This window comes from Crassostrea angulata, chromosome 10 (assembly GCF_025612915.1).
Source record: "Crassostrea angulata isolate pt1a10 chromosome 10, ASM2561291v2, whole genome shotgun sequence".
In the NCBI taxonomy this organism is placed as follows: domain Eukaryota; kingdom Metazoa; phylum Mollusca; class Bivalvia; order Ostreida; family Ostreidae; genus Magallana; species Magallana angulata.
The window spans coordinates 44,119,271-44,133,342 of NC_069120.1; the positions used below are offsets into that span (position 1 = coordinate 44,119,271).

Genomic DNA, 14,072 nt, shown 5'->3' on the forward strand with positions numbered 1-14,072 from the left:
CTGTTTGTTTGGAGCAGGCACGTAGCATGGGGGGGGGGGGGGGGGGGCTTGGCACCAACCCCTACTTTTGTCGCAGCAAAGATTTTTCTTAAATTTACATATACAAGAATACATGGAGTTGCCCCATTTTGAGACTATGTGAAGAATTAAAGTACAAAATTTAATAAGGAAATGGACAATGTAGTTGAAGTGTCGCGCTTCCCCCACCCCCACCCACCTCTACCTCCCACGAATTAGGATTTTCATGACTTAAGGAAGTCCCTTTTTTCAAAAATTTTGGATAAGTCTGTCCCCTTTTCAAAAACGACAACACGTACTTGTTGGGTAATCTGGTTTTGAATGGACAAAGAATATTATTAAATTAAAATATCGCCAACAGGGCTGCCCTAAACAGCAACATACCGATAAATAACTGATCGATCGATCAAATGTGATCTACATGTACTGCAGTGATCAGTTCAAAAATAAAGTTACAAACCGAAAACAAAAATCGAAACAACAGTAAAGTTGAACAACAGGAGTGAAGTCACGATGGTCTAGATACTTGGGGGGGGGGGGGGGGGGGGAAGGTTGGATTGTCGGTCCTGTCCTCAGGCACCCGTGAGTCGGACCTGCTTTTGAGCGCGTGGTATTTCAAATAGTCAGGTGAAATTTTCAAATGAGAATAATATAGTCATACACACAAAAGGTTTTCGTGTGTATGGTCATTTGATTTACGTAGGCGGGGGTTGGGGTATTCGCAATCGCATGCAAGCGGTAACAACATATCGTGTTGAGACGAAACCAAATCGTCGGTCCAGTTATGCTTTGACGCAAACGGGTATGATGCATTGTGATGGCCTGACGATTATCCTGATTTAAATAAACACCGAAGGAAAAAGATTTCGAAATAGAAAACCAACAATTATCATAATGTAAACAACCATGTAGGGCGATTTGAACTCTTCTGTGATCATTGATTTTAGCGCACCTGTAAATCGAAAGCTTCTAAAAGCTTAATTCGGCGGTTGAGGACAAATAGATGCAGAATATAAATGTTATGTCAAAAAATGTTTATCGCAAGTTTACATCTTTTTTTCAGTTTTCATTCTTCGTGGATTTAAAGCGGAAATACAATGTACTTTTCTGCTGTAATAACAGGATCTGTAATGTAGATATCAATATTTTCGCCTTTGATTCAGAAGTGATTAAAGGTAGTAAATAGGAAATTAACAAGAAAATGTCCGATCTTACGCCGAGTGCAAAATAAAAGCATGTATTGTGAAGCATAGGAAATCTCAAATTGTGTCCAGCCGACCGCTATTAATCAAATTTTAAGCCAATCGGGGCATACTTATATAAAAGTAATATCTCTCCTTATTTGTGTCATTTTTTTTTTCGCTCGACTTGACGAGGTAATCGCTCATCACTAGATTGACGTTCGTCAATTGCCAGGGCCCCAGTCTTCGTTCATCTCCTGCCCTGGTGAACAGAAATGCTCATACCTTGTCTGTCTACCTGACAATTTGCTCATCGCCAATAAAGGTAAGGCCGTTCAGATTATTTTTAATGTCATATGGTTTTTGGTGGATTTCTCTCGCTTAACGTCTTTGATATCAAACACTATGCAAACAAGGACCGTTTCACTTTCCTTGGTGAAGCATGTCGGTGTTTTGGCTCGGTCATGTTGTATAGTGAAACATGGCAAATCCGAAAATATTTAAATTCAACGTGTACAACACCGTGTTTCTAGAAAATGTCTCTGTGTGTGATTTTGCTGTCCATGACTTGGGATATGTATAAATCGGGACTACACAGAATATTAATCGTCAGTATATTATTTATTTATTATTTGTTTATAGCAGCCTGTACACGTCAGATTTTCAAACATTATGTTTCCATCAATATGATCGCCCTAGAGCGACAGCCCTGCTTTACACGGACTTTCTGCTTGTCTCCTATGCCATCTTGTCCTCTAACGCTTTGTCAGGCTGGAATATTCTAAGCGCGCCGAACTGTCAAAGTCATCAGAACTTTCATCTAATTCAAATTTAACATTCCTTTTAAGTAACATGATGTGGCATTGAAGGCAATTTTATGACATTAATTACATTTAAGTTAACCCCAAACCTGTAAATACGCATTAAGAACTAACTCTTTCTCTCTTTCTCTCTCTCTCTCTCTCTCTCTCTCTCTCTCTCTCTCTCTCTCTCTCTCTTATATATATTCTAGAGGACATAGACAACTATTGAAAATTAGGTAGTACAAATTGACATTTAAGAATTAAAGATAGAGGAAACTTTCAAAAAACGCTCATCAATCATCTCTGATTTAATTTTTCTCAATCATCCTCAAAATTATAAACCAAATGGATATCTTTTGAACTAGGACATGCTGCAATGCACGTAATTCTAAAGTCTAAAGGGAATTTCCGCTTTCTTAGGTGTGATTTTTTGTTTAATTTGAGTTTATTTTATTTTTATTTTATTGTATATATATTAGATAACTTTGTGCTATATTATTGATACATGGTGTAGAAAATTCTCTTTTACTATCTGTTAGAAAACCTAACCAAAAAATAGTTTAGTAGTAGTACCAGGTATACGCATGCAGTTTTCCAAAATTACAAGGAAGAAAGAACATAAGACTGATACTGGTAACCCTGAACCATAATAAATCTTACTCGGACATGTTGAGCGGCAGATACCTGTGCACTTGAGGCAGTTTATCATATGCAAAGTATGTAATTGACAGCTCTTAAAAATACACCTGCCTCGTACATTACAGGAAATGAGGATATTAATGAAAATACTTGTATTTTGGCCGTCGCTGATTAAGCACTAAAAACATGCAATTTCACAAAGAAATAAGTTATGTAATTTATCATATCTTAAGAAAAAATAGAACATAGGTCTTGTATATAGAATGACCCACAGCAGATGGAATCTTTGTGATAAATCAGAGGTAGACCCGTAAGCCGACCACAGCACTACCCCCCTCTCTCCCTCCCTCCCTCAAACATATTTTCATTAGCAATGAGTTAACTTGCTTACTACAGGGGCTCAGTTAATTGTTAATAAATTAGATGCAACTTAAAAGCAAAGTAGGTCATTGTTTTCGCTGTTTTATTGTTACTTTTGCTGACCTTTTAGGCGGTCAGCTGACCCAGAAGCAGTTACACTGGATGGGTTTGTGTAATAGAAATGATGTCCTATATTGTATTCTTCCTGTTGACATTTTTGCACTGACTACCTGCATTCTTATTTGCTTCCTTCTATGTTAGAAAGAAGATGGGGGAATAAGATGGCGCAAATGCCCATTCGGTTTAGTAGTGAAATACAATTTTAAATTTATTTTTCCCCAATTAAATCTATTCAAATATATATATTATAATACAACTTTGCAAAAGCAAAATTTCTAACTTTAGTCAGTTTTTAACATATTTAACAAAAAATAAGAAAAATAAATATTGTCGGAAATTTTGGTGGTATCGAACCCGTAACATAAAAACCCTAGATTTATACGGTTAGCTTATGCCAGGTACTCTAACCACTGAGCCATTTCAGACACAACAAAGGCGGATTTTTAAATATTATGTGTGACTAAGGTCACAAATTACCGGACTTGTATTATTTTTTCAATACGTTCAGTTGTTGGGATACAAAATGATATTTTTAATGTATAGTGGGTCATCTCTCCACGTTTTTGTTGATTGAAATCAGTTTGTTTTCCATTAGAACTTAATTAGACTATGAGAAAAATATGGAGCACAGACCCACTCTATAAAAGAAAATGCCTTGAAGTTCTAAAAAAAGACAATATTTGCAGGTTTTGATACGTATACGCCTGTTTGAGTCAACATATTCCAAGTATTGAACATACCTACAGGTTACAAATCAATGATTCGTTAAATATATATTGTTTTAAATGATTTAAAAAAAACCCATCAGATTTGTTGATACTTTAAATTTCTAGTAGCCTGTCCGACCGCGTATGGGCATTTTACACGCCTTATCCACCCATCTTCTTACTTTAATATGATTTAATTGTTCCTCCAAAAAAATACATGCATGGTTAATCGATATGACATCAGATATAACATAAAAAAATCTTTGTTTTGATCATACGCTATCGAATAAATCAAATAGATTGGAAATACGTTCTTGCAACTGAGTTCCTTTCCTTATACAAAGTATTTCTACATATATTGGCCACTTTTTAATGATTTTCCATATTTTAAAAACGATAAGTACGATTTTTTTGCGTACCTAAATGAAACTAATTTGACTGACATCAACATTTTCAGCCTGATTTCTGCATAGATGAACCATTATCAAGTTGTGTGATGTACAGGGTATTTTTATCTGTGTACTGCTTTGTTCACCTTTGATTATGTATTTACATGTATTTATACAATGCCCATAAAGCATGTGGTTTTGAGCTAATAAGCTATACTATACTATTCCGCGTATAGCTCGACGACTGATACCCAAATTTTGGTTGACTATTAGAAACGCCTTACTGTATCTTTGTTTACATTAAAAATGCGAAATGAAATTTTGATCAAAATCGTGACCATGTCCCTTTAAATGTCTTTAAATTGTTGACTTTTAACAGGATAAAAATCTTCCTCTAGAAATGACGTTTAATTTTCATAATTTCATAATGGTGGTTGTTGTCTGTTTGTGTGTGGGGAGGGGGGTACGGGTCGATAAAACACATGTTTACGTAGCCTGACTATGTTTTTTCACATTCTGACAATTTGAACATATCTCTCTCTCTCTCTCTCTCTCTCTCTCTCTCTCTCTCACACATACATTCTAGAGGACATAGACATCTGTTTAAAAAAAATAAGAGAATTTCCGCAAATTATTTTTATTTCATTGTATATTAGTTTAATTATCAGCATGCTATATTATTGATATATGGTTTAGAAAAATCTTGTTTCCCCTAGCATTTTCTCACAAACACAGTTTCATGAGCAATGCGATAGAAATCACTGAATTTTTAACTGTCTTCTGAAAGACGATGAAATTTAAATCCTAAACAATCTAAAGTTTGTCAAATTGCTCACTGAAGGGACACATTGCTAGTTGCTAATAAATCGGATACAATTTAGTGACAAAGTAAGTCATTGTTTTCGCTGTTTTATTACTTTTGCTGACCTTTTAAGCGGTCAGCTGACTCAGAAGCAGTTACACTGGATGGGTTTGTTAAGAAATGATGTCCTATATTGTATTCTTCCTGTTTTAATTTTTGCACTGACTACCTGCATTCTTAATTACTTCCTTTTTTGTTACAAATTACTGTAATTATTAATATAATATTATTGTTTCTCAAAGAAAATTTAAAAATGGTGAATCAATGTGGCGTAAAATATATAACAATAGAAAATATTTAGGTAAATAGTCTTTTTAACACAAATGAACCCTTTTGAATGCCCCCCCCCCTCCCCGTGCTATTAAAAGGATAACAGTTGCTACAAATCTTCGCATGCCTAAAATGAAACTAATATGAATACCAACATTATCAGTCTATTTTCTGCAATAGTTGAACCATTAGCAAGTTGTGGGGGTTTCAGGATAACGCGACATTTTTATGATAAAACATCTGGCGAACACCAGACTTATTGATTGATCATCTATTGTAGTATAAAGGTGCATGATTCTACAAATCAAGTCAAAGTACACTCAACACCCTTCTCCCCTCCTTACGTGCATGTTTTCACAAATGCTGCCTTATTTACGTGTCTTCTAGATAAGCGTAGTGCGTGTGTCTACGATTTGTTTGTTTTCGGTTTGCTAACAAAGATAATATGTTTGAATTCTCTATCCCCCCCCCCCAACCCCCAAAATCGCAAAAAAATCAAATTGCGAGAATAGATTAAGGATAGTACAGCTTTTGAAAAATCATAAGAAGGAATTTTATTCAAATGACAAATTGTAGCTCCCTTATTGATAATCTGACCCCCCTCCCCCACCCCATCCCGAAAAAAATAATAAATCGATACACTGCTATATATAATATACTAAATGTATATAGTAATAAAATCAGGCGATTGTTATTCATAATTGTTAACCTGATAAATGTAGTTAATGGAAACATAAAACATATTTGATAAAATAGGTTTGGGAATAAAGAAAACAATCTTTTTACTTTTCTGACACAATTTGATGGTCTTTAGGCTGTTTCCTTCACATTGCGATCAAAGATAGGAAAATATTCAATTGACGTCACCGCGGTAAATGAATGAATGATACAATCAATATACTCATCGTTTTTAAAAATGTCATTAAATTGTTGACTTTAAGCAGGATAAAAATGACGTTTAATTTTCATAACGTTAAATGAGCGGCCGGGGGGGGGGGGGGGGGGGGGTGAGGGTTGATCTGAAACGATAATGCGAAAATATTTATTTTTATTTAATTCACATCTCTCTCTCTCTCTCTCTCTCTCTCTCTCTCTCTCTCTCTCTCTCTCTCTCTCTCTCTCTCTCTGTTACATTTAGAACTTTGTTGTTAATAGACAGTAATAACGAGACTTTATTGGTGTTTAACCTGGGGGTTATGGGCAGAGTTTTGCTAGGTTGCTCTCTCTGGCTTGGTGGGATCAGCTTGTCTTGTGGACCAGGAAGTCTCAGATTCTAGCGGAACAATACGAATCTCGAACTTTTCTTTCTTTTTCGATTAAAAAAGAGGGAGTGGTTATAGAGCCAATCGTTTCCATTCTTTGTTGGTTTATAAACAACCCTCAGTGGCTGTAGCGATAAATACAGGTGTGTTGGTGTATTGATAGCAAACAGGTAAAGAAGCGTTCATTGCACGACAGGGGGTGTAATTCATAGGTAAGCTTTACCATTATAGAATTTTATTACATAAAAATATCTATTTTTAATTTCTTAGATGTGCCGGTCTGTTAAATTTGCCTTTCCTTACAGATTTATTAAGTTTTGCACATTTAAATTTTAGGGGGAGTATTTCTTGTTATTTTTGCAGTGATCTTTATCATTTTCATTTTGAAAATGTTTACACTTGAGGTTTAAAAAAGTTTTGAAAAGTAAATAGTAGTATATGAATTCTGAAACTGCATTTGAATAATTTCTTTTCTCTCTTTCTTTGCTTTTTTCTGTTTCTCTCTTCCGTTTTCTACCAGGTTTGTACTTAAGTACTTCAATTTAACCTTTAACCACACCAAGCTATTTGTGTAGCAGATCTCTTAAATAATATTCAAATCTTTGATACAAGGCTCTTGCCCTGAGACAAAGTCGCATTGTTTTAACAAAGGGTAAATGTGTGCCCGGTGGCAACCCCACACTGGTAACGTCTTCTCTGTTCATCAAAGAACGGAATTCTCTGTCTATTTTACATACACAATGTCGTTTCTGATTGACTGTCTTTACAAAAATCATTATGAGCTCTCTCTCTCTCCTCTCTGAGTCTCTCTCTCTCTCTCATTCGTGGAATACAAACCTGACTGATTTGTCAAACATGCACATGTATGCCATGCAATCGTGTGCAATCTGTTTGATCCGTCTTAAGAACTGAGATAAATGTTTGAAAGTCTTAATGCATGAGTTATTAAATGATTATTTCAAAAGAAGGTGAAAAGAAAAAACAGGGATTTTGTAAAAAAAAAAAATAAAAATGCAAATGTTGCTGAATTAACTGGTATACAAATGAAGAAAATTTGACCAAAATTGATTAAAACTGAAGATGATAGCAAAAATCCAGTTTTCGTATTTTTCATGCACTGAAATGGCTTGCGTGCAGGAGTGTTAATGTATATATGTGTAGTAAATAATTTTTGTAATTCAATTTCATTAAAATCATAATGAGTATGAATAAATCACAATGCTCTGTTTAATATATATACTCAATGGAACAATTATTGTCGTTCAAATAAATGTAAAAATCCGAAAAAATGGGGAAAATGATAAGAAAAAAATATTAATTTTAACAACTATAAATTAAGGTGGCTCCTTAGTTATATGTGTATTAGAGTAAAAAAATCTTATGTATGTATTTAATCAGACTCAAATGGAATTAATAGAGTGCCTAGAGTTTAAACATTTAACAATATATGATAACCTCTACCTTTTCAATGGTCAGTTACTGTCGGTCATTCTTAATTTCATGGTTAACCAAGAGACAGCCGCCTGGAAGCAATTTCTCTATAACGATCAAGGGAGGGTAGTTCGTGTTTTATATTTGTAAAGCCATTTGACACTGCAGTGTAGATGGCTATTCTTTTTAGCTCACCTGAGCTGTCAACGGAATCATGCTTCTCTGATCTCCCGATGCCCGGCGTTCCGCTGTCTGCGTCCGTCGGTTAAACCGTCTACAAGACCTACCGGTATTACACCAGAACTGAAATGAAAATATTCACAAGAAAGCTTTGTCCTATAAAGTAGATTCACATTTTTTCGAATCGTAACTCTTGACCCAACAGAGGGTCAAATGTAAGATGCAAAGTTCTGCAAAGGAACAGGAAGAGAAAAGGCTTAATTTTGAAGGATTACATTTCATAAAGGAATGTTTTAAAGAATAAAAAATCCTCTGAAGAACCACCGCTCCAGAAATACCAACACGTATATATCCTGTATATGAAAAAATATTTATAAAGTATAGAAACAACTATTTCTGAGAATTAATGATAGTTGAAAAATTCTGCTGTGAAATACTTGAGGATTTTTTTCATTAATCTTCCCAAACTACAAAAGTAGCTAAAATTTTTCTATATTAACGGCAATTGAATGGTGTATTCGCAATCTGTAATCGTGTTTGGTTTTAGGTTTGTCAAAACTGTACATGTTTGAAGCCTAACAGGATTGAGCAATTATGGGATCGCAGTACGCGTGCAAATTTCACGGGGCCAGGGTGTGGCCTCGCAAGTTTCATTTGGAAAAAGGGTTACAAAAATGCGAAGTGTTACTTAGGTGAACTACGTGATCCATAAGCCTCATTTTATATTATTTCTTGTTCATTATGGGTTTATTTATTTTTATTCAAATTTATCTCTTTTCAGATCTAAATGATTCCGTGCGAACCCAAAGCCCGGGTGGGAATTATCGGGTCTGGAAACTTCGCCCGTGCCCTCGCCAAAAGACTGACCAACGCCGGTTACCACGTGATCATTGGGACTCGTCGTCCACGCAGTTTGTCGGAAGTGGACTCCTGTCTCTGCAATGTCACTGTGACGTCACTGCAGGACTGCGTGAAACAAGTTCCCATTGTGTTTTTAGCCATACATTTTGAAAATTACAAAGATTGCCTGTCCAGCCACGAAGACCTTTTCACAGGCAAAGTGGTCGTCGATATCTCTAACAGACTGAAAGTCCCAAAGCACCGGTCCAATGCTGAATACCTCAGTTGTCTGCTGCCTAATGCCAATGTCGTCAAGGGATTCAACGTCATTTCGGCATACGCCATGGAAAATGAGTTTGCTGGAGGGAGCCATGAAGTTTTTATAGCAGGAGATGATCTTGCGGCGCGAGAAAAGGTCTGCGTTCTGGCCAGAGACATGGGTTTTGTCGCCAGCGACTGGGGCCTGCTACAGTCGGCAAGAAGAATCGAATCTTATCCACTGAAAATATTTCCTGGATGGAAATCTCCTATACTTTTCGCTGTTGCTATTTTCAATGTATGGTTACTTTACATAGTCTTCATATACTTTGTCAAAACAACCGCGTATCGGTGGGATCAGATCTTTGTGAAAGTGTTGAACAAACCCCTCTGCATGACGGCAATAACTGTGTTTGCTTGTACATATCTACCAAGCTCGTTTGCCTGCGCCTTTCAGTTGTACTATGGCACGAAACATATACAATTTCCTGCCTGGCTAAACAGATGGCTACTGGCAAGGAAACAACTTGGTCTCATCGCCTTTATACTCGTGTGTGTCCACGTTATTATGTCTCTCCTGATTTTGAGTCCCACTTATCTAAGTTCGTGGTTTCAGTCGACGACCATTATTATTCCAGGAAACCGAACGGGCGACATGAAAATACCGATCAAAACCTGGATGGTATGGAAAGGCGAGGCCGCATGCTTGCTTGGAATTTTAGCTTTTGTTTGCATGTGTATCATTGCTGTCTCAACGTTTCCTTCTGTTACTAGAACTCTAAACTGGAGAGAGTGGAGATTCGTCCAATCACAACTTGGTCACGTGACTCTTTTTCTTTCCATTTGTCACGTGGTAGTAATGGGTGCTCCCGGTTGGGCCAAAGGAGGTCCGGTAAAAACCATTCAGTCTATAACATTTCTGAGTTTGATCATCCCCTTCATTACCCTCCTCTGCAAAATTATTTTCTCTTTTCCTTGCGTTGATAGACGTGTGCAGAAGATTCGTCGGGGGTGGGAAGCTTCGTATTCGAAATGTCGCTCCAAGTGCTCACAAAAACACGCCACTTTCGGCAAAGTTTACTCCAATCCGTTAGATAAAGATAACAGCTCTGAGGAGGATATGATGATGAGCCATCGCGAAGAAGATTTGGCTTGTGAATGTCAAGACACTTCAATTGTGTAAGGCACAACGAAGTTTTAACAACATCCGCTAAAACATTAATCACAGGGTAATCTAGAGCTTCAATTTGTATACTATGCTGGTTCATCTTTTAGACACGAGCCGTGAATAGCAATTTTAATGCGTGAAATTCTCAAAACGTTATTTTGTTCACTTATTGTTTTGATATTTTGTAATTTTATTTACACTTAGTTCGTTGAATCATTTTGATATCATTAACATGTAATTAATTCGCCAATAGACATATAAAACCAAATACTCAAAAGTTTTTAAAAAACAAGTCTCTTAAATTCAAATGTTGGTTTCTTTTATATATTTTACAAACTCATCATGTACAAAATTACTTATAGAATATACATTTTTTAATTTATCCTTCATTATTTCTTCATTATGCTAATTGCTTTTAAAACTACTATATATCCATCTTTTCTTGTAGTATCTTGTTGTTATCTTACCTTCAGTTATGATGAGTTCACTGTTTTGTTATGGTTGCCTGTCGCTTGTTAAATATGACACCTGTCTATAAAGTATTATTACATTGTTTTAACTGTTGCTTGTTTAATAGAATTAAATAAAACTATCACCTACTTATATCTGTTAGTTGTTATGTAAATCTATTAAGAGAAAAAGGACGGAGTCGAAAAGAACTACATGCATTGTGAAACGTGCAATTCATAAATTCCGTTTCAATAGAACATGAATGTTAGGGAAAAGAACAACATTCTTTTAATTGCTCATAAAATTGACAACACGTTTTTCCTCTTTCTTCCACCAAAGAAACCGGATAAATCACGTTCCATTGTGTGCATAAGAGAAAGGCAGAAAACTGGCGTTCATAGTGTGATATTGTAGCTCATGTTCTAAAGTTCTAAAGGCTGGTTGGGCAATAAATTAGCCATTAGCTCTTCCTCAAATTTCTAGATATTATGTCTTGAGCTATAAACTATTATTTAGAAAAGAAAAAGTCCATTTATTCAACCTTTTAAATTTTGGGATTTTCCTATATTCTTGAAAAGAGCTCTCCCTTTAAAGGAGATCAATACAGTCTAAAAATGGCCACGACCATTGAGCCCTCTTAATTAACCTAGAAACGTAGAGACACCGCGGATATACGTTAATGATCAGCAAATCACAACCATATTTCTATCTCTTTTATCACACTTTAGGGTCCGGAAGTTTTCGACCAATGGTTCTTAACATGGATGTCAAGGCATCGCACACAGAATACTTGACTTTTAACACATCACAGTAAAATACGGACAAACATGATTCAAATATTTATGAAAATATGCTAGAATGGCCTTACACACACTAGGACGCTAAAGAAAACATTAGGTGGACTTAAAGGGTCAGGACAAGAAAATAGATTTCATTTGGATAATGAACAATATTGTCAAACACATTTTGTTCTACACTGTTCGATTTCACACTGTTGCAATTTTTGTTATGAAGTTAATAGATAATGCTATTGCAAATCAAATCATGACAAAACAAGATAACAAAAGTGTGCATATTTGCGTAACCAATGTGTACATTTTTTTCTAAATGTAGCTGCACTCTGTGTCTGTTCGAGTTTGAGTAGAGGCAGCAGCACTCCGTGGCTTACAATAACCTACACACACTGTACTAAGTCAACCAGGATGTAAATATAGTCTCGGTGAAGAGAAAATCTTACGTAATTCATTACCCTTCTTAATTTCAACTCTTCGCAGTAGATCTAATCGAGAAAGAAACTCAACGAAGGTGCGGAAGGACAAAATCGACACCAGAGTACAAGCCCCCCCCCCCTAAAAACAAACATATAATGTCAAAAAATGGACACAATATATACTGTATTATTATACTTTCATGTTAAATACTGAAATCTGATTGGTTTAGACGCAGTTGGTAATCCGTTCTATTACCCTCAGCGTTAGCAAAACACTTGGCAACGGGTAACACAACGAATTGTTACATGCGCGTAAATTATGCGCGTACGGTTCGTCGTAGAATTCACTTCATTTCTATATAAAAGCAGTATAATTTTCTTTAAAAAGAAGACATTCGGTATAATAAAATAAATAGTGCCTGTTTGGGAGGATAACAGTTGAAATTGACACTGATATACGAGAACACCAATATGAAAGTAATTGTGACCATATGGTTTTACTCTGACTCATTGCTTCATTTTTCTAACCGTTTAATATAAATGAAGTACCAGCTATGTCATTATTACCACCATTTAACGTGTTTTTGCAACCATGAAAAAATAGCTGTAAACAGTTTAATGTATTTAAGGCACTTTAAAATGTGTGTTACCCACCATACGTTATATACTTTTCCCCATATAACAAAGGCTAGTGACAATTTAACACACAGAAACGACCCTTTATTTTATGAATCTCACCATGTATTATGACGTACCATACCTTAAAGCAGCTATGGCGTTCCATCCTTTTCGAATATTTTTTGTATGCTGGTCAACCGGATTTTATTGCAATGTTCTTATTTAGATAAGATATTGCATAAAATATTCTTCGCACGAAGTCGATTTCCCAGTTTTGAGTAATTGCCAAACACATGTTACACGTGTTTTCTTATTGTATATGGATCTGGTTGTAGTTTTATCTTAAAAAATACCGGTATACCAAGTAAAGCGATCTCCCTGTTTCGTATTGCAATGTATTAATTGCGTGGACCCTGAGGTCCACGCAGAAAATATATAAGCGAGGTTAAACCGGATGCTATGGGGAAAATTCAGCCTGCGCATGAGCTAGCTTGGTTCCTGTGCGTAATGGGTAGCTCAGGGAACCAGGCTAACACGTTTATCTGGATCGGGATCGGGATTTCGTGCCATATGCACACATAAGTTCAAAGGCGCTGTAATTGTAAAGTTGTCGGTAAACAGTACAGAAACAAAGTATTCCTTTTAAAGAAATGATTGGCATGTGATATGAGCTATCAGTTTTATGAAATAAGTTAATGTTATGCCGAAACTACAACATGCATCAAATAGCATCATTTGCAATGTTTCGTTGTTTTCCGAATACACATGTAACTTAAATATACATTTATAGTAGTCGAGGCTAGAGAACTTCCCGATTAAATTTTTTTCAGCATTTAAGTTTGATTGAATAATTATGTCACTATAAAAGTTTCATTCTCAAGAAAAATGCATCAAAATATGAAATTTTTAATTTACACAAAGCTGTCACTGCATAGTTAACAAAGTAATGCGAATCGTAATGTGTGCGCAAATAGTAGAATTCACCGAATGCCTGATACTATACATGCAAACTTCATTCATAGATAAATCAAAATTATTATATAGAAGTATGAATCCTTTAAATTCTGATATAAAAAGTCAGGGCTATACATACATGTATACGTATTACAACGTACAAATTTAGTGGTTAAAAGCAGAGGGCTAGAGTCGGTGGAATCTCTGATAATCTTAAGTCTTTCACGTTTTCGTTGGAAACACATGCAAATGGTCCACGTATTGTAGTCCTTTTTTAAAGGACAGCAACTTGTTTAGATATATATGAGACATTGCATAAAATATTCTTTGCACGAAGTCGATTTCCCAGTTT

The 14,072-nt window shown here is 35.7% G+C and overlaps 1 protein-coding gene across 3 annotated transcripts; it reads left to right on the top strand.

Annotated features, from left to right (window-relative positions):
• The first annotated feature begins 1,366 nt into the window (after positions 1-1,366).
• Positions 1,367-11,093, top strand: LOC128167091 (metalloreductase STEAP4-like). Of its 3 annotated transcripts, none has more exons than XM_052832615.1 (2): positions 1,367-1,524; positions 9,004-11,093. In XM_052832615.1, the coding sequence occupies exon 2, from the start codon at positions 9,010-9,012 to the stop codon at positions 10,501-10,503; it is 1,494 nt and encodes a 497-aa protein (XP_052688575.1). In that variant the 5' UTR covers positions 1,367-1,524; positions 9,004-9,009; the 3' UTR covers positions 10,504-11,093. The 3 variants fall into 3 exon arrangements, with proteins under 3 accessions (XP_052688575.1, XP_052688577.1, XP_052688576.1); XM_052832617.1 differs by lacking the exon at positions 1,367-1,524 and adding an exon at positions 1,678-1,807; XM_052832616.1 differs by lacking the exon at positions 1,367-1,524 and adding an exon at positions 6,627-6,823.
• Positions 11,094-14,072: the final 2,979 nt, after the last annotated feature.

Bases quoted from the DNA above. Each gene is read 5' to 3' on its own strand.
- LOC128167091 (XM_052832615.1), top strand. From the start codon at position 9,010: ATGATTCCGTGCGAACCCAAAGCCCGGGTGGGAATTATCGGGTCTGGA.